The sequence below is a fragment of the Calonectris borealis genome, chromosome 3 (assembly GCF_964195595.1).
Source record: "Calonectris borealis chromosome 3, bCalBor7.hap1.2, whole genome shotgun sequence".
Lineage (NCBI taxonomy): Eukaryota > Metazoa > Chordata > Aves > Procellariiformes > Procellariidae > Calonectris > Calonectris borealis.
Window position 1 is genome coordinate 6663828 of NC_134314.1, and position 21877 is coordinate 6685704.

The 21877-nt window shown below is 43.4% G+C and overlaps 1 protein-coding gene across 3 annotated transcripts in view; it reads right to left on the minus strand.

Moving 5' to 3' along the window:
- Positions 1–11588: 11588 nt before the first annotated feature.
- The window catches only part of CLIC5 (chloride intracellular channel 5), a 92354-nt gene continuing 82065 nt past the window's right edge, over positions 11589–21877 (minus strand). For all 3 annotated transcript variants that reach the window (XM_075144904.1, XM_075144903.1, XM_075144902.1), the window contains one exon: positions 11589–20818. In XM_075144904.1, coding sequence (XP_075001005.1) covers positions 20651–20818 — 168 coding nt within the window. In that variant the 3' untranslated portion in view covers positions 11589–20650. The remainder of the gene's footprint in view (positions 20819–21877) is intronic.

A 21877-nucleotide genomic window follows, 5' to 3' on the forward strand; every position in this document is an offset into this window, starting at 1 on the left:
GCGACAAAAGATTTATCCAACAAAAAAAAGTGTGGAAGTGCACCATTTGCTGCCATTTTACAGAGGTGGCTCAGCTCACGTAGGAGTTGGACACGCAGTAGAGCCAGCCCAGTGGAGGGGCAGGACTGCAGGACCCTAGTGGTCTGCCACCCCCATACCTTCCGGCAATCTGCCTCTAGTTGTTTGTGGTGGATATATATTTAAATATTTCACTTTATTTTGACCATAAACACACAGACTGCATCTATACCAGTAAATTAAACATGGGAGCAACCCTTCGCCGGATGTCCATGTCCATACTGCTAACTACTCTCCCAAAAGTGGCCAGTTGCATCCGAACTGCTACCGGGAATGGTCCCCGTTCTCTGCTAGCTCCCAGCTCACAACTGGGCTCTGCAGAGACAACCAAGGGGCTGCACCTGAAAATGCCCCTTGACACTGTTTAATCTATCAGCATAGGTGAAGACATGGTCCCCTTTTCTATCAGCATAGGTGAAGACCATGTCCCCTTTTAGGGACATGGTGTAGTGGGTATGGTGGTGTTGGGTTGACGGTTGGACTCGATGATCTTAGAGGTCTTTTCCAACCTTAATGATTCTATGATTCTATGATTCTATGTCTCTGGTCAAAAAAAACCTATCAGCAGCAGCAGCAGCAACAACATAAAGACATGGTTCAGCTGAAGTAGTCAAAACCAGTATTGCTCTCCCAAGTCACCACGTTCTCCATTCACATTTCGTTTTCAGAGCTCCTCCTAACAAGATGCCTTGAGTCAACAAGGTATTTACTTACTTATTTATTCTAAATTTATCCCAGGGTTGAGTAACCAGTCTTTTATTAATTTCCCTCCTTTCTTGGGAGTTTTTTTTCCTTCCCCTTGCCTCCTATTCTCTGTCTCGGATGATGACCCTGTCATATAAATGTTTCCCAAACACTCCCAGCATGTGGACCTCAAGTTGTCACTTCTTCCGAACAGGGCTCAGGACTCATTTTTAATACATATTCATGGAGTAGGAGAAGGACAAAGGAGGGGAAACGTACAGAGTGAATTTAGTTCTTTTTTTTTCACTAGAACAAATCCAGATTAATTCCAGTTGTGCTGATGAAAGAGAAATTTGTCTTTGTGCTGCCCAGTAGGGATCTTGCAGGCTACAGAATATTCCCCTCCTTGGTTGTAGACCAACACAACCTTACGGCGCACAGGGCTCTCTCTTCACAGCCCTCGTCTGGCTCAGCCCTGATTTGCAGAAATGTCAACAGGAGCTTTTCTCCTGACCCAGCCTGTAGACACCGAATGGGAAGAAATCCAGCTCCTGGCTCTTCAGAAAACCTGGCCCCTTGCAGTTCAAACAGTTCCTTGGTTATCTCCTGCAGAGCTGTCACCTATTGCAGTCCTACAAGGACACAGAAGCAATTCAGTCCTAGAAAAAAATAACCAAAGAAATACAGATAATTGCAAAGAGAGCACCAGCAGGCCTGACTTCCAGAGCTCATCTTCACACATACTGCAGACATGGCATGAATTTGCAGTCCTCTGGGACCCAACACTTGCTATTCACAAATGTGGGGCAACCACCTGATCCCCCCAACCACTGCATGTGGGCACTACAGGCCCAGGAGGCTTTTAGTACAAACTGCAGCCACTCCTGGTTTGTACAACTCCAGACTGTCCTCCTGTGAGAAGCCACACAACTCCTCACAATGCTCCTGACACAGGGATGGCAAACACCAGGAAGGGGTTGGCCACCTGGGTACCACCACCAAGCCATGGCTCGGCTGGAGAGGCGGCTGCAGAAGACCAGCTTCAACTCAGGTGGGGTTGGACACGCGAGGTCAGATGTCTGGTCTGAACCAGGATCTTGGTCTCTCTCTGCCTAGAGAGCATGTGGGCATGTACCGCATTTGAGTGACTGAGCAGATGCTTAAAATAAGGAGAAAATGCTTGGAAATTGTCATCTCCTCCACTGCTTTTGGTGCCCACAACTATGCACAAATATATCAGGGGTATCAAGAATTTTATAATGATACTCCCTCACCCGTGGTTCCACTTAAAACCGCTGTAATACACAAAACCTACAGAGCACATCACTGGCACCAGAGGCTATAATTTTCTCTGAGCAGAAATATTACCAAAAAAAAGAAAAAAAAACAATAAAAAAAACAAAAAAGGCAGGATTTCATCCAATTTAGGAAGAAATCTATGCAGATCTTTCCTTTCATTAAACTTCTCAACTATTATTAAAGGAAAATCAGTAGCCAAAAATTCTTTGATGATGACATTGAATCATTTGATGATAGAGTGTTTTGGGAAAGGCTACAGATGCAGATCACTGGTAAAAACCTTGAGTCCCAGGAAGAAAAATCTTTCAAATGTCACGATACTTCCCCTTTTGCAGGGGAATGCTTTTAACCCTCTTTTTCAAGTGAGCTCTACATTTTCTCTTATACTTGGGTTTTGCAGCTATGAGGAAAATAATACACGATGCATTTTCTTCTGAAGCTGCAGATCTTGACTGATGGCAAAGAGAAAGCAAGTACCAAGGCAAGAGGTTCTGCAGAGTATGAAACAAGCTCATGCATACTGGGAGCAAAGGTGTTTACTTTCTTATTTTCCTGCTTAAGACATTTCATAATACCGTAAGGAGAACGTGGGTTACATAGCGAATAATTTGTCACTGCATAAATCCTTCAAATTCTATTGTCTACATATCTTTATGTTTCAGATACCCCCAATGATTTATGTTTCACTAGTTTTTAGTGCCCGGCTGTGGACACTTTAAACAAGACCCGAATTTTAAAGGTGCTGATCAATGTCGTTCAGAGGCTGGAACTATTTGAAGGTGCTTCTCTTGCTATGTCACCCCCATCCAGTGACATTGACCTTCTCCCTTGTCTTGGCCTTTTGTTTTAATCAATCACTCTCTCTTTTAACTCGGTGGAAATGCTCCCTTTCAGTAAACCAAATGAGCACGTCTTCAAGCACACGCTAAACCCTATCCCAGATCAACAGACCATATAATCCCCAAGACTTCAGCCCTGGATTTAAGAAGAAGTATGTGACCATGCATTTTTTCAAGTGGGAGTCAAAGAAACAAAAGATCCCGTCCAAGCTGCATCTGGCCAGCTTTGAGCACCCATGAAAAGAAGCCGGGGGCTGCCCGCACCCAACCCTTTGAGACTGAGGCAGAAATCATTTCTTCATCCTCTTCATTCATATGACATCAGTAGTAAACTCTGGGTCCCCACAGTACACACAAATGAAGATGTTCATTCACCCAGCCCATGTGTCAGAAGACAGCAAATGAGTAAAGCAGGCAGGGGGAACACAAGGTGACAATGACTGTCAGCCAAAAATTGCCCATTTCAGTGCACGGGAAAGGACAATTCCCTTTGAGCTGCCATCTTACTTAAAAATGTAATTTCATTTCCAAATACTGACTTTAGATGAGATATTTAACTTTGGTATCCTGGTTAGTAAATGAAGATTAATTGTTTTGGTGGGGATTTGATTGTGTGCCCAAACCAGCAATTTTATATGGAAAATTTTTACTAGATTACGTTTTTTAATGAGAATTTTCTTTTGGCTGAAAAAATGTTTTTCATCTGGGATAGACATTGCTCAGAAGAGCCCCTAAGTGAGGAGTCACTCGAGAAGATCTATGAGCTGTGCCTTCAAACTTTCCAAAACTGATGACAAAAATCAGTTGTGCCCCTGGGACCCCAAGTCACCAGCGCAGCAAGAGGTTCCTGGTCAGGTCCTTGAGGGTGATGAGCCACCTCATGGCTCTCAGGGTGCTCCTGGGAGACATCAGGATTTCACCGGTCTCGCTAAGGAGAGGATAAAGGTAGGAGAGGAGTAGATCTGTGATGTCCGTTCCTTTGTCTGCTATAGTGGCAGTGGCACTGAGGACATAAGATTTTTTTGGTTATTATTATTTATCAATCGCATTTTTAGCCCCAATGCTGAGCATGGTGGACCTCAACCCGTTACATGAGACAGGAGGTCAAGAGCTAACATGGGGCATGGCACAGATAGATGTGGCAAACAGAGCAGGGAGGAAGAAATAACAATGAGCTTGTCATCGTTATTCAGTCTCTCGTGTCCTACATGGTCCCAGAAATAAGTGAAGACAGGAACACTTGGGGACTCAGAGAGGAGCCTTTCAGAGCATGGTCTGGCTATACTTTTCTGTAGACCCAGCAGATAGAAAAAGGCCCTAAGGAAACACCATTTCTTCTTGACTCTGGCTTTCTCTCCCCAACCCACTGTCCCTGGGTTTCTCTTGTAATTCACCACCACCCTTTTCCTCTCCCCTTCCTTTTTATGGAGGAGAAAACCCTCCTCTAAGCCCCTCTATTTATGCCAGGATGAGGAAGGCACTGATGATCCTGTGCTCCACACATTACCGTCCAGGAGATAAGGCTGAACTACTAACCTGGCCATTTTCAGTGATGAGTGAACATCTTTGGATAATCCTCGCTCTGCAAATGGAGGCTCCAATAAGACATCTTTATCCCATTTGGATTGCAAATTCGTGGGAGTAGCACAGTCACTTCAATCACTTATATTATTGACATAGAGTGTTATATGTTTTCATTAATATATTGCTACATTACTGTACGGATGTCAGGATGTGTGGAAAGTCTCTTTCAAAGCTTCCTGTGCCAAATGATGGTGGTATCACCCGTTCACTATTTGTCACCATCCCTTATGCTCCCTTGTAGTTTTTCCAGAGGAAGGGATTAACCAAGTGCTCTGCCATCAGCTGCCGACAGAGCCAGGCAGGCTTGTGCACAGCCATCCTCACTGCTCCTTCAAACCACTCCAGACAACCACTGTCACTGACTTAAGGAGTGCTCAGGCAACCCCTTGCCCGTGGGCAGAGTTGTGGAGGTTGTAAGCAAACACCCGAGACAAGGACATCTTCCAGGGACTCAGTTGTTTCCTTAGCAAAGCGCCGTCCATGGTGTTAGCTACAGCACCCGGGTGCTATGTCGATAAAACACTTCTGGGCAGAGGAGGGAAGATTCGTGAAGGAGGATCTCAGCCCTCTGCTCTGCCCGGGGTGGTTGGTGCCACTGTGGTCCCACTTGGCCACTGTGGCTTGTGGCTACTGGCCCGTGCAGTCAATTTAAATCAGGTTGTGTCTCTCCCCAAAAAGCAAATGGTAAAAGCACGTTAAAACGTGATTTGTTGAATGGCAACCAACAGAACAAAACTCCCCAGACAGCTGCTTTTCCCCAGCGCGCCCTTTCCGACAGGCAGCTGGACCTGATAAAGCCGTAATTGCCCCTTCCACTTCAGAGAGCATCGCGGGGAGGGTGCACAGAAAGCAGCCTCTGTCCTACCTGGTGGGCACAAGAGTCTCACGCAAAGCAGACCTTTGATTGGAACTGGTGCAGGGATGTAGAGAAAACACTTTCTTTTTTTTTTTTTTTTTTTTTTTATAACAGCAAATATCACACCGTCTAAATCCCTTTGTCCCTCTGCATCTTCCCAGCTCCAGTCCTGCCAGTCATGCCTGTAGGACCCTGGTGCAGGGAAGGAAGCAGACCCCATGTAGCTCCTCCATGCGTGGTGCAGATGCGAGACAGCCAGTGGTTTGGCTGCCAGAGGAGCCCCAGAATCAGGCTGGTCTCCGTAGGAAACAATGGCATTGTTGCCACTGGAATAAACATCCTGGTGGCCCATTTGTGTTTATCTGGTATTTCCATTCTCTGCTGATTAACCCAGCCAAGCGAGGTCTTCATGTGGTAATTACAGCACAGCTCATTTGTGTGTGTTTTACAATGGTGTTGATATAATCCCACTAGAGCACCCCAAGCATGTGCAAGGAGTTCCCACCAGAAATCTAAATAACGCCCCAGCGCTGCTGACAGCTTAATAACATGACAAAGTTCAGTCTCGCTGGATGTCAGGGACAGGAATGCGGCTCAGGCTGCTCTGACCTGGAGCTTTCAAAATACCGTACAGTTGAGGCTGAGCGTTTGACAAATAACCTTTTCTTTGCCTGCTCGAATCCATCAGACGTTACCAGGTGCCATGGAGAGGCCACATGCCACTGTTAAAATGTTAAATTGAGTGGCACGGCCATCGAAAGCTCTGGGGAGGGACATTTATCTTTATTATTATTGTTATTAATAATGCAGATATTGCTGTGCGTTGCATTCCAAGGTATTTTTGCAGCACTAAATCATCCAAACGCCCATCGACGGCCCTGATAAATCACACAATAAACCAAAATTCAATACAGCTGTCAGCCCAGACCCCAAGCAAAATCTCAGTGAGCTTAATTATAAAGTTCAGGCGGGGACTGAGCCTGTTTGCAAGGGGACGAGCAGCAGCATGGCACTGCCATTTCAGGCACTCAGGAAAGGCTGTATCAGCCCTCTCCTGCTCCTCATATCTCAGCGCTGCCACAAGCAGCGGCATGGGGACGGCTGCTCGTGACAATATTTCTCATTGTTTTCCTCTTTCTGCTTTTTTCACATTGTTTCTTTACTTCTTCTATTTATTTTAAGCTGTTTCTCTCCGTTTGTATTATTTCTAGTTTTCCCTTCGCTCCTCTTTTCCTCCCATTCTTTCCATCTCTCCCATCACTTGCCTTCTATCTCACCATCCCTTTTTTGCTCTTTCCCTCTTCTTCCCCTCCCGATCCCCCCATCAAAGCAAGGAAACCGTAACCCAAAGGAAGAACAAGAATTGAATCTGTGCCAACTCAATGGGCCAAGAGGCTACATATGGAACCAGCAAATCACAGAGCCATGAAGGATGTTAGTGATTTAAAGTTATGTATATTGAAGTCTGGATCTTAAAATGAATCCATAATGGTAGAGGTAACTAATGGAGAGACTTAACTGACAGCAAGCAGAGTTTTTTCTTTAACGTTGTTATGTTCCCACAAACTCCTCTTTTCCGGTCCCCACCCTTCCCCTGCTCCCCTTTCTGATTAGTTCAACATCCATGTTGACAATGAAAAGCTAAAGCTGCTGCTTTATGAATAAAGATTTAAGCCCGTACACCATAAATACGAGTGCTACTCCGGCAGGATGCAGAGCAAAGCATCCAACCGGCTCTGACAGCCCCGGGGCTCTCCCTGGGGAATCGTGCCCCGTGGCAAGGGGTAGTGAATTTTGCCGGCCGAAGGGACATGGCAGCACGACTCGCGCTGCGGTGTGACACATCACCTCCCTAGGACTTGGGCTTCAGTGGGGATGCGGTGCAAAAGTCAGCCGTTACCCCGTGGCAGCCCAAAAAACAACCGCACTGATTTTCTGTGATCATTATAGATACCCAGAATTAAAATGCTGCTCTGAGGGAAGGATGCCACCATAGATGTGTACACACACACACATATAAATAGATGTACGTACGTGTGTATGCATACATATGCACAGACACACAAAACATCATACAAAGAAAAACTACACTAAAACATTTCTATACTTGCAAAGTCAAACACTCCAAATTTAGGAAAGACCAAATACTGTTCGTCTGAGCCAAATTTGCTGCTTTTTGTGGTGGCACTGAGACTTGAGGTGACAACAGTTGAGGTGCAGGAGCTGTGAGCACTCTCAGCTGCACTTGAAAGCAGTGGGAACATCACCCAAATACCTGCCTATACTACTTAGTGTATATACGTATATATACACCATACATATATATATGTATGTATGTCTAGACTGTGAGACCCCTCTTGGCTCAGGCCACCTAGCACCCTCCCGAACTAATCCGTCCCCAGCATCGTTTGGAAGTTCATTTGTCCAGGGCCTGTTTCTAATAAGCAGTTTGCAGGCAGCCATCCAGTTTAGGAGGGTAAAACCAGTATGGACAAGAGTCATTTTGTGCCAGTTTGTCCCAGAGATTGGGAGTTTTCCCAGCACATTGAATTTATTGGTACAGCAGAACCCTGAAATTGCTGGGCAGTGCAACGTACAGTGAAGAAAACATGTCTGAAATAGGTGAAACGGAGCATCCGAAGTGAAGAGAAAACTCATACCTGAAGTTCTCAGTCTTGGTTTCCATGCTGTGAAGCATCATCCTTAGGGATACATGAAGTGATCTAATGCATGTGGGTGAAGCAGTTACAAACAACGTTGCTGTAGAAAGCACATGATACCACGACTATTTTAAGCAGCTTCCTAACAGGCTGAGTAATAAGGAATAAAGAAGGCTCAGCACCACACATGGCCGAGAAAACAAATTGCATCACCCGTTCGGGGCGCCGATCGGGGCAGGACCTGCGCAGGATGTGGTACACGAGCAGATGAAAGCTGGTACCACAACCCGTCCGCACCAGGGGCTGAATGAGGATTACGCGGGCGACCTGAACTCCAGCAGGTTTTTAAAAGTCCTTCTCTTGGCACCGGTAAAGTTCTTTAACACTGTTTTAACAAAGGGTTGAGGGAAGGGGGACTTCTTGCAATAAATTCTTTCTCACAGTTCTCCACGCATATACTTCCATCCAGCTTTTCCCAAAACCTGTAGCTTTCCTATGCAAGGAAACTAGAAGAAATCCCCCCTATTATCTCTGCCCTAGAAATCAGGAGCATGAGGGTTACTTAAGCACTAGAGAAAACACCCTATCTTTTTGTTTTTGGCAATTCAGGCTTTCCAGACTGCTGCACCTTCTTCCCTATGGCATGAAATTCCCCTTCGCATTCCGCAATGCTGATTTCAAGAGAAACTTAAACAGATTAAAGCCCCTGGAGTGTACATACAACACACGGGAGAGAAGGGCTACGTTTCCCTCTAATTGCTGAACAACAGGGCGGATTGGAGACTGGCCACCAGCTCCTGGCATTGCCACGTTCAGCCCCGGGATGATGGTGCTGGAGGAGCCAGTTGCAGTCCTGCTGCGGAGTGACTAGACTGTGGGTTTTTCCTTTTCCTCCAGGCTTCACCAGAGAAAGGCTAGATACTGTTAGCGGTGGCTGAATATTGGCCAGATTATGGGGCATGTGGGTATAGCCTATATTTATTTTTTTTAAGTATATATTTGTTTGATGTTTTGCAAGCATCTGCTTAAGATTTCTGTGCTTATCTAACGGGAGGAAAGAGCCCATTCTTCCCAAAGCCAATTCAGTGCAAGAAAATGTCATAACACTGCTGGGCCCCTTTGTTTCATCCTTCGCCAGAGGGACTCCATAGTTCCTCTGCTACTGCTTGGAAAGCCAAGAGCAGTGGCTGGCAATTAAAGGCATCTGCTGGGCTCATGAAAGGAAAGGCATGCACGAGATATGAAGGATGGATGACACCTGAAATGTCTAAACTCTTGCCTGCCGCAGACTGGACTGATTGCAGCGTGTCTAGCGGGATGTGTAGAGTGTTACAGCAGGTATTGAGATAAAAAAGAAAAACCAAACTAAACCCTCCTTGACCAAGCTCCCCCCCACACCCCATCCCTGAAGGAAGAGGTGCCAGCAGCTCCGTGGAGCCCGCTAAGGACACTATTTTTCATGTCGCAAGCAGGGAGAGACAGCAGTACAAATCCCCGTCAGATAGAGCGATTAGCTGGGTAGAAGCAATCCTTCAGAGACCGAATGACCAAAAAAATGACCAGCAGCATAGAGACACGGCTGTGGAAAGGGGAAAGCTTTGGCTTGTTCAGAGCAGATGCATAAGGAACGATAAAATAAAGACAGGAAAAATGATGAGTGATCCAGGTCGTTACTCACTCCATTTTTCATCATTCAAGTCTGCAATCACAATCACTCACGCACAGAAACCTCTTATTTTACACAGTGCCTAATGGATCTGATGCACTCACTACCGTAAAATATCACCTAGACCAGTGTCCGGAGAGCCTGAGACTGGTGTCAGGTTTGTACAATGAGAGAAGCCAGAGCTATAGGTAACTATTTTTAATGAAATAAACACTAAAAAACCACCAGTGTGGAACATGGTTTATGTCTGGTCAGTATGGTAAACGCCAAGTGCTGGGGCTCCTGGCACCACCCTTTGAAGTATTCAGTACCGGCCACTCTCAGAGATGCTCACCTAGATGGTGTAGCCTCATGCACGTGGTTCTGGCAATGCAGTGACATGATGGAGCTGTGCAAGGTGTGGGTTTCTATAGAAAACGTATGGCAGTGTTACCAAGCACCCATAGCAGCGCTGGCCATGGTCAACCCTCATGCAGTTGAGTGACCGAACAGCAAAGCTGTGCTTCCATTCAGGACTGGTTACAAATGAGGTGAAAAAGGGTTTGCACTACCTTATTTATTCAGTCTTTGATAAGCCCGATGGTGAGTTTTGCAGGTGTCCTGGTTTTCCTCCATGCTGCCACGATCAGAGAGAAGGGAAAGACCACGTCTGCTATGAAGATGTACCTCAGTGCTTGCACATGGAGGTTTTGGTCCAAAAGCAATGAGCCGAGGCCCTGGACCTCTACCGTTCTGCACAACTGAATAGCTATTTCAGCACTAGTTAAAGCAGAAGCATTAGGCTGACACCTACCAGCTTGGGTTTGAAGACTTTGAAATAAATTCTCATTTTTATATCACACATCACATCAAGAGACATGTGGTATTAGAGAGACGTGGCCTAAAGCGTACAGTCTTTGGTGACCAGAAGAAAAGTCGAAACGTAAACTGGGAGGAATCCTATTTGTTCCTCTCCAGTTGCAGCTGTTGAATGATGAACTGTTGTTATTTCAGATGGGTGGTGATTCCTTCTCATTTGCTGTGAGAGGGACTCTGAGTCTCTGTCTCTAATGTCTCTCTGGAAGTGGTTTGCTTTGGGGAAGCTGAATTCAAAGTCTTGTGCTGTAATAAAATTTACAATGCTTCACATTTGTGTATCACAATATCAGAAAGGCCATCCTGGAGCCAAGCCACCCAGCCCTACCTCAGCTGTGTCTAATCTCTCGCAGAAGAAGCAATATAAGAAATAAGGCGAGTGGAAACCTACTTCTCTCTGGACCCTCTCCCAGCCCTGGTATTTAGGGACTTCTTGACCTGGACATCGCATCCAAACTTTCATGTGTTTAACAACACTAATGGAGCTGTTCTTCATGAAGTTATCATATGCATATTTGAACCCCATATCCATTTTGATCTGCACAGCATCCTCCGGTAAAGGGCTCCAAAGTTTAATTATACACTGTGTAAAAAAGCACTTCTTTCTGTTTGCTTTAAACTTGCTGCTTGATGATTTCATCAGGAACACGTAACCTGTGATATGAGAAATACTGAATAATCATTCCCCATTTCACCCCACCCATTCTTTTTATAGACCTGTATTACAGCCCCACCGGTTCTGTGTGCGCTGTGCTTGGACGCTGCCTTGGAGAGTGCTCTCTGGTCCAGGCCAACACGGTACCACCAGCAGCACCCACTACATGGCACCAACATCTGGGGGACAGTGCACGAGTTATACCCTGGCCATGCTTCTTCTTCTAGCACAGAGTAGCTTACTCGTCCTTGCTGTTGTTCCCTTTATTTCTATTACATCGATTTTTAGATACAGTGATGAGTATAGCTGTATCCAAGCTGCGAGCGCTCATTTTTTCTTGCAGCCAAGGGAATGTTGCCTGTTTAGAAAAAAAACAATTAACAAATTAAACAAAAGTTCAGGAATAACCCAATGAGAAAATAAACCACTTTTATTCAAATTGTCAGGTGTTAATCACTCTTGGAATATAAGATTATAAACAGCTCCAATTCAGGAAGGTGGATTTCTTCATTTAACGCATACTCATTTGAAGGATACAAAAGAAATGTTTGCTTATTTATCCAAAAGCTTAAAGTGAAACAAGGAGCAGATGCTTTTTTTGCTTTTAAAAATTAAATTTAACTCTTTCTTCAATAATAAAATATACAAAAAGGACATTAATTTTATTCACAGTTGACAGAGTACAGCCACACAATCATAATATTAAAGGTGAACTGCAATGACATTTTAATTATATTATTCCTATTATTATATATTACGAGGGTTAGAGCAGCACACAAATGCTTTAATCAGGCTCCTCTTGTGTTAGGAGCTGCACATACAGAGAAGAAATGTATAGTTCCTACCCCAAAAGGTTACAGTCTAATCTAAAACTGCCCATTAACAGAGGATGTGCCTCAGCTGAAAATCACAAGTACGTGAAGGGATTTATCCTGTCTTTCTTTCTTACCTGATGGAGACCCCTAGATGCACGGTTACTTTTCACTGTCAACCACTATAAAATAGTTGTTTACAAATAAATTACTTTGCTTGGAAGCTTATCAGGTCCAAGTTTAAAGATCATTCCTGCTTTCTCCTTGAGATTTTGCTTTTACCCCGGCAGATCAGGTGGTGACAATCCCAACAGCCATTAGGTGTTTCTGAGATCAATGACATTTTGGTGGAGAAAATCCAGCCCTGGACTTGGGTCTAGGCCAGTACTTAAAAATGTGAGTGTCCTTTCAAATGAGATATTTTTTGCCTATATAATGTCCCAAAGAGGTACTGTGCCTGATCGTTGTTCATATCCCAAATTTTGCTTTTTCATGTCATTGCAATTTTTAAGCAACTGCGGGTCAGTTTAGGGCCATTCAGGTCCCTGCACAGGTCCATACACCATGTCCATACACCTCTCAGGACTTCCAGACTGGTTCCTGCTATCCTCTTTCAGTGGAAGGACAGTAGCATGAACAGTGCGGTCCCCTTCCTCTCTTTCAACCCCAGACTCCCCTCTAAGTAACCAGGATTCTGCCCCAAATGAGTCAGGATTTGAAAATTAGTGTTTTTTGAGGAAAAAAAGCATTGCCATTCACCCCCAAATCTCACTATGCAACTTGGTTTTGATCTTCAGGCTTTAGAACTGAAAACAGTCAGACTACAAAAATAAATCTATCGATCATAAATTTCTAGGCAACACAGAGGAGGACCCTTAATTTAAAAAAAAAAAAAAAAGAGAAAAAAAGGAAAGGGGGGTGGTGGGGGTGGTGTACCATCATAGCTACAAGGATTTGCAGAGATGAGGACCTGTTCTCCAGAAACCAAACCAAGCAGCTATTGGGAATGGATTCACAGCCTCTGAAAATGCAATCGCATGCGTAAGCAGTCAGTTTTGCACTAGGAAAGAGGGTTGAATTGGAGTTTGAGGTTTTTCACCCCAATTTCTTATGGTTAATAATGCCCAGTAATTTCCAGCACTAAACAACGCAATATACTCCTGGTTTATTTAAACCCAAGGCTTAGACACCAAATGACATTGGAAATGAGACGGAAGGCAGCATGGCAGCTCAGCACACTTAAGGGAACATTTTTAAGCCATTTAGCAGGAGTTTATTGCTTCAGCACAGGAGGCTTTGAGCATTCAAGCATGACAGGGTGTGCATTGTTGTGCCAGAGCTGCCCGCCTTGGGTGTGTGTGGTGTGCGGCAAGGGGCCAAAGGCTGTGTTTAAACGCACCCGCACGAGAAATGCGATTTAGGCAGAACAAAGCACACTCCTGTTGTGCCTCCCCGTGATTATAAAATAGATCTGTGTCATTATAAATGGAAAATGACTGGTGACAAAGATGCTGCTTTGACTCACTTCTGAGGCCAAGCTCTTACGCTGCGGTTCCTGATGTCAGACCAATTTAGCGGCTGCGCTGCAGGCAAATGTGTCTGGTTCAGGGTTAGCCCGTCCACATCTCATGATGGCTTAATCTCATTTTATAACAGCAGGGGATTCACCGTGGTCCTTCGCAAGCAACGCTATCCGTTCACCCAAGGACGGTCCTGGATGCCTTCCGAAATGCGCTGTGCCTGCTGCAAGAACTCAGATTGCTAAACAGCAAATTACCCTTTTCTCCTCAGAGACTGCCAAACTGTCTGGATCTGTGAAGTCGAGATCCTGCTTCTACACAACTAAATGGTGTGGCTCTTGTTTATTCCAGTGGGAACAAAATCAAAGACACAGTAATAATAGTGCTGTTTCAAGAGTATCAGTTTTCCTCTTTATGCCACCTTCTATCCCAACACACTTTACAGCATCATTGAATTAAATAATGCAGTTAAATAAAGTGAAAATATATATATATATATAGTTTCTATGTTGTACAATCAGTAATAATAGAAAAAAAAACAATGGAGATTGGAATTGAATCTTAACTCCCTATTGCAATATCTGGACTAATCCTAAGCATGCTCCTTAAAACAAACTGTAATCTTCCCGCTTAAATTATTTAATCGGAATCACACTTCTATGTATATTTTATACCACAGTTTATTCCCAAAGCTGGGGATAAGCTCTCATTTCCTGAAAACTCTTAAAAACTTCCTTAATGAAAAAGTAGAGAGATCTGCTGTTTTGCAAATGCTATTTACTTGTTGCTTACTTCCAAACTAAAGTAGTTGATTTAATAAAGGGGGGGAAAAAAAGTGAAAAAGAAAAAGATTAATGTGGTGCCCATAGCCATTTCTCAAATTCTTCAGAGTTTATAGACCTAGGGAGACAGGGAAAGAGCAACTTCTCAGCAGTGCAGCAGAATGGGCTGAAATGACCCTTTGAAACCCAAGTGATTCTGGGAATTAAAGGATGTTCACTCCTGCTATGGTTCTACACTGCAAACTGTTTTTAGGGCTCCCAGTAGTACCCATTAGCAATAGCCAAGCTTTTCTGTTTTAATTTAATTTAATTTAATTTCCACCAACAAATTCCACCCTGTGGTGAGAATTGACAGTATCATGTTGAGAACCATTAAAGCATATTTGGATTGTTTTTACTCCATGTATATATAAAAAAAAATTCCCCCACCCTTCTTAGTTTTCTTTAGACAAGCCACTTCATAATAAGAGTGAGGCAGACACAATGGAGGCATCGTTACACTGTGGGATACCACCATAGGGAGTGTGGTTGGAGATACAGCAGAACATGCCTTGGCATTACACTGCAGCATGGCCTGGTCCCAGCTCCACGCTGAACCTCCCCATGATAAACCAGAATGAAGCCTGACAGCACTGGTGGTGTCCCTCCAGTTACCACTGGGACAGAACTGGTGTCCTTCTTCTGTAATAAGACCCTATATATCACTGCTGCTTCCTTTTCTCCTTGGGTGTTTTCTGTTCTCTAAGGACATCTTCACACTTGAAACATCTTCGTGCTTATGTAGCCTTGGGCTCTACTGGGAATTCCTATTGGGAATTCCCCCACTGGGAATTCTGCCACCGGATTTCAAAGGAAAGAGAATAATAACGCTGTTCATTAATATAGGCTTTTCTGTCATGACTTTTAGGCCCCTCTCCAGGCAAACAGGCAAGCACATGTTTAACATTAAACACATGAGTAGTCTCTATTCACAGGCTGCAAGCTAGAAATGCTCATTAGCGCTGGATCACGGCCCCAGCTGAGCCGCTAACACACTTCAGCTAGAGAGCCGGGCTGGAGAAAAGGTGGCACTGAAACCTTTCATTGTGGTCGCACCATCGCTGGCTGAGCAGCTTCGGCGTTTCCCACCCGAGCGCTGCTACTCCGACGGGCGATGGGTCGTCCGTTTGGCAGCGGAGGCACGACCTGCTGAGCTGCGACAATGTCATCATTCAGAGCTGGTTAGTTGATGAGCACAGCTCAAAATACATCACATTCAAGCGCATCCTCTGGAGTATTTTCAGCTTTAGCATCTCTCCAATAAATGGTGAAAGGGGAATGATTTGGGGCAACAGGGGAATAACGTGGTTGCTGCGGTCTCTGAGATGCTGCCGAGTCCTGTAACGCTGAGTGGTGAGTGCCTGAGGAGCTACACGGGGCTCTTCAGACCTTTAGGTCAAACGTTAAAACACGAACTGATCGAGCTTTGAAAACCAGCGTTGGATGGGGTTCCTGTGCTTTCCTAGGGCTGGAGCGTTGCTTGGGATGTGGGGCAAGGAAATAAAACAGATTAATGCTTTCTGCTTTCCCTGCACTTGAGCTAGAAGGGAAGAGAAGGGAACAGGACCCCTATTTTCACTGCCTAGCGCTGAGTTACTGGGCTGTCATAGTCCACTGCCAATACAAACCAGGAGATCCCTCCTGATCAAGGAAATGGGAAATTTTGTGACTCAGAGGGAACATCAAGTACCCTGGGGAAATCCCTAGGCAAAGCTGCCTTGAACATGGTGGCCTGCTCAGATCTGTGCTGAAAATCACAGTCCAGACTAAACAGTCTATCACTCTTGGTTAAAGTATCCCAGATGAAAAGACACATTTTTACAAATGCTTTTAATACTGTTTTCTCCAAAAAAATCATTACCTCCTTCAACTTCTCAACAAGTATAAGCCTCACAGCTTTCCTGCCTCCTCTGGAATCACTAGGTCATTGCAGACATCAAAATTAATGAAGAGATGAAAGATTCAGCAGAAAGACAAAATCTTACTCAAAAAATATTTCTTAATATCAAAAGCAATTCAAGAATAATGAATATATCTAGGAGAATAATAAACAAATGCAAACTTCCTGATGCTTAAAAGAACACACATGAAGGAGGACACAAGATTTCGGGGTTATTTTTTTCTTTAAAACACCGATTCATTTTAAAAAGCGATTGTTTCCATGTGCTTCTGGGGCTTTACATAAGTGGGATTTCCATTGCCTAAATTTTTGCAGTACCTTAAACTCAGCCAATTAGCCAAACTCAGTCAATGCAGAAAGGGGGCTCTCTTTGCTTCACCCCACAAGACGGGGTTACGGTACAACACGCTTCCCCGCGTGCCCATCCATGAGCACCCTGCTACTCAGCCCTGAGGAAATGGCAGAATGGCTATGGGTCACTTGGCGTTGACTTTGAGTAGGGATGAGAGAGGAAGAGAGGTGGCTAGGGGTTAAAATAGAATAAATACCTATTCAAAATAAATGCTATGTGCAATTCAGCTGAACTTTCTTGTAGGAAAGAGAGATGTCTAGCTTCTTTGTGATACAGACTGTCATTCCTCCCTGGCAGTGGCTTTTCAGCTGATGCAAACATAGGAGAAGAGCTTGTAACCTGTACCTCTACATTCCACATTAGTCTTGATAAAGCAATATCATTATATCATTCTTTCTATTGGAAAAAAACGTTTGTCAGAAGCCCTCGTTTAAATAGTCTTGACACAGATACTTCTTTAATCTTACCTGCACAGCAAGATGACCTCTTGGCCATTCAAACAGTCTAACAGAAAATAAGAGTAACTAATATATGGGATCCTCTAACACTCCCATACCACTGCTAATAGAAGAAAAATCAATATTAGTTCCAATATGAATGGAGTGTTGGATTGACTGAACAGGGAGCTTTGAAATAAATATCTAAGAAATGTTTGGATGAAATGGACATCTTTACAGACATTTGGTCTGCATTTCTGAAATGTAGATGATTAAATCCACATTGTTGGCTTCTTCCCCCCTCTGCACTATGTCTTTCTTTACATCTTGCAAAAAATTTATGAACAAAGTTATTGTAAATCTGCAATGTCTGTCTTGTCACTTAGATTCTTTTCAGAAATGCTGCTTTGCCAATGTAGATATACAATCCTGTATGATTAATATTTATTACTTATAATTCTAAATACAATGGAAGGTCACCAAAAATACCCTGCCTAAAGGAGTCTGGAGGCCTTTAAAATCTCACTGGTGATGGACCCTGAGTCTTGAGAACTGAGCTCAAAAAATCTTAGCAAAACACTTTTCTATGGAGGATTTCCAGTATTTCCTGCTTCTGACTATGGCTAAAGCCAAAAAGCACAAAGGTGAGCGAAAGTTACAGATCTGAAAACATGAGCTTGGATTTCAAACCCAAACAAAGGTCAGGGATGCCTGAACCTGTCCATAATCTTGGATCAGCCTACATCAGAGCTATGAGTAAGATGCAAAGTTAGGATGCAGAGTGAGACTTGAATTCACACAGAACGGGCACGGTAGCTGAAAACTCTTTAATTTCCCTCTTATTCTTTCTCGTATCCATCAAGACATTATATCTAGATTTTTTGGGGGTGTTATTAGAAAAATGAAGATATTTAAGGATTTTTTTTTATTATTAATTAAAAGGAAGGTACCTTGGGGATTTTCAGGTTTTATAATGAAATCCTAAAAAGATTTTAAGAACATGCAAATCATCTTACAAAAAGCTCATTTTCTTTTTGGTATAAGCCCAACCATTTTTAAACATAATTTTTTAAAAAGAGATGCAATTTGAAGTCGCTGAGCTCAACTATGTTTTGGCCCTCTTCTAGCAAAACTAGAGTAAGACATATTAGAACATTTCAGAACCACAGGGGTCAGCAGACTGGTGAAGATTCACAGAGATAGAAAAAATCGTGACGGACCCTGAACTGGTTCGCTTACTCTGCCCGAGATCTGTTGCATGTTTGGACAATCTTCTTTAAGGAGCTAAATATAATAAGCACAGAGCAAGAATCTGCATCTGCCTCTGCGTCTTCATTCAAAGATTCACTGCAACTGTGACTAAGCAAAGCCACTAATTGAAGTTCAAACCTGGAAAAAGACAACTGAGAAAAATGTAGATTCCGTTGATCGGCACGCTCCCAGCCAAATCGTACTGAAAGTAAAAAAATCCCAGCGACCATTAATCAGACAGAAGACTTTTCACTAGAAACGAATTTGCAGAGCATTGCTAGTAACACTTTTCTAAACAGACAGAGCCGTCTTGACCAGCGTGCTGAGTGAAAACAAAACCAGAAAGACAGACGGAAAGGACCAAGTCAATTAAAATAAATAAATAAATAATTGCCTTAATTTACAAAAAAAAAAAAAAAAAAATCACAAATAACTCCAATCTTATGAAGAAATGTTTTTAACAAGCCACATGTGCTTGCGCAGACACTTCTAATCTCATTAGATTTTTCTGGCTGCTATTAGTGTTCTCTGAGCCAGCTGATTTCTCAGCAACATTTTAAAGAGTGCGAGCCTTTGCCCTCCAGTCTAGCCGTTGTTAAAATAGCCCGTTCTAGGGGAAGACTTGGGAGTTCATGGATTTTCTTCCAAGGTTTTGGAAAGTTCAGAACAAATTGACCATTGCATGTGAAACAATAGTCAACCACAAACTATCTTCACAGTCAACGAGCAACATTCTGCTCCCAGCTGGGTTAGTGTGAAAAGTGGAATAATCCCACCAAAGCAACAGGATGGCTTCAGATTGTCATCAGCGTCACACGGCAGAGGCTGGCTTTCGATGCCGTCTGCAGTCCTCCAGCTCTCTGGCTGCAAACAAGCCTGCTGCAAGGTTCCCCTCGGTCACAGTTCACCAGCTTGGGGTTCCCCTCAAATCAGTGCAGCTCTCTGCAGCTCTGATCAGAAGGGGAGCCACATCGGGTTACAGCTCAGCTTTATTTTATCTTTGAAAACAACGATAAATCCCCCCAAACTGAAAATTGAGAGCCATGTGCACTGTCGTACATATCAGGGCACATGATTTTCATGAAAAAGAGCTGTCATTCTGAATTTGCTAAAGTAACGAGCAAATAATCACTAGTATAAAGCAGATTGTGTCAGGCAGACGCTACACATAGAACAAAATAATCAGTTTTAGAAAATAATCCTAATTCGGAATCGTATAACCTGGATCGGTAAACCCTGGAGGAGTGGGACTAAGGCGTCTCGCGTGGATTTCTGCTAGCATACTTGCTGAATTTCTGGCTGGAACTGTGCCTCTCTCTGTTTTAGCCTGATCTCTTTGAGGATCTCAGAGCAAATTTGTCCTAGGGTGAGATGATGAGGGCTTGAAAGTGACCCATCTGGAGCCCAACGCGAAGAAAGTGCTTCCCCTGCCTGGAATTTGTGTGCAGCGACAGCTTTCTCCTGCCTATCCAAGCTTCCCAAGATAGCAATTATAAAGGAACTGGCAACCATACAGTCAAGACGACAATATCCTACGTGGTTTGGTTAGCTGTGCCAATTCCCTCTATTTGCTGGAGTCAATACGCTGCCCCCGTTATTGCTGTGTCTGAGTGTCTCTACCAACTAGCAGGTCCACTGGGCATTTTGGCACGAGCCCCGTTCTTCCAAGGGCTGCCTGCTCAATTGCTCATTCACTTTCTTTCGCTTTAAGCATTCGGATCCAACAACATCATGCAAATTTTGTGCAAAGTAGCATCTGCAAGTCTGACATATTCACTCAGGCTTCCCCCTCTTGCGCCAAGTTAAAAATAAATACCCTATAAACTCTTGGGTCTGCTAAGACAGAATGTGCATTCAGAGAGTTTTTTTAAATATAACTGCTAAGAGAATTTCTCCTTTAGGGTCAAACTCCTTTTTTTCCCCTCTCTCTCTCTCTCATATTTTGCTCCTGCCTCAAGGATCTCAATAGCACTGGGGGGAAAAGCGTCCTTGAAATAACCTACAGAAGAACCAGTTCTATGTGTTCCTAACTCTCTTACTTGAAATTTCAGCTAATATCCTATTTTTAAAACTCTAAAGAATACAGGTGGTGATATACCCCCAACATGAAACAAGAAACTAGTAAAGTGGACTTATTTCCAATACTGATTGTGAATAATACTAGTTGAGCTAGATCTTAGGTTCAGATTTCAAAGGGTCTCCACCCCTCCACTAGAGCTGCCTTCTCTTTTCTCCAGGGAGAAGCAGAGTTGTCCCTGACCAATACACTTGAACAGGTGAAGTCATGGGATGCCAAGCAGACAGTATAATGATAAAGTATATCTTAAGGCAATAAGGAGAAGAGTCTGTAAAAGGGGATACTGAGCCACTGCTGAGGTCAGTTAGGACTTGCTGAGCCGCTTGGCCACGTCTGCGTAGGCTTGCTCAATTTCTTTGTCTGCCGCACAGGTGTTGGTGAATTCATCCCTGGCATACGCGTTCTTCAGGTACCGCCACAGCCCCGTCATCTCTGTCGGGAACTCAAAGTTGCGGTATTTCTTTGCAACAATCTAAACCAAAGACAAAAGAGGGGAAAAAAGCATTCTGCTGGTGATATATCTCCAAATTACTTTTTAGAGAGCTTCTTACTTTTTCTTTTCACATAATTAATTGCAAATAGGAGTGAATCGCTTGGAGAATCAGGGTCTTATAATATAAAAGCCTGAAAAGTGACCGTTGGTCGTCCCCTATCTTGCAAGGATGCTACTTGGCCTAAGGACACTCTCATGCAATGGCCTGGCAACTATCACCAAATTATGACTTTTATGACACCTGAAGTTCATTAATTTTACCATATTGGTGTTTGGGTTTTTTTATCAATCTTATGTACATCACTTCTTAAAGCTGAGATGCCAAATAAGGAAGAGCTGGTTAGCCGAATCATAAAAAGGAAGATAGATTGAAGGGAAAGTCATCAGTAACAATTAATATATAACATATTTAAATATTAATTATTGTATTTATGTTTAACATATTTAATTATTATATTTCTATTTAACATAATATATATTTAACATATATGTCATATATTTTGCCTGGCCAATGATGTCAGAGGATGTAACCACCTACAGCTGTTGGAAGGCTGTATCCGTGTTCAAGCAAAGGAAAAATTCAGGGTGGTATCAGTACCGTGATTGAGAAACCAAGATGATTTAGCAGACATTAGAAACAGGAGTATTAGGATAAACTGGGGGAGAAAATGGTTATTTCAAGACTTGTTAGACTAGGAAATTGTCTATCAAGGGAAATTTTCGATTTCTAAAAACACTCAGGCCCTTATTCAGGAAAATAGTTAAGTGCATACTTAATTTTAAGCACCTGTATAGTCCCATTGAAGTCAATGGGACTAATCTGTGCTTAAAGCTAGTTGGTTGGTTAAGTAGCTTGCTGGATTGGGATATTTCAGTTTTCCTGTAAGAATATACCATATAGAATAATCCTGTGGTGACAGAATGAACTAGCTGATAGGAAGGGATGGATTAGCTGATTTAATGAATGCTTCCAATCTCTAATTTTTCTGACAGTATAAAATTGTTCCTGGGCATAAATTGCATACATATGTGCCACAG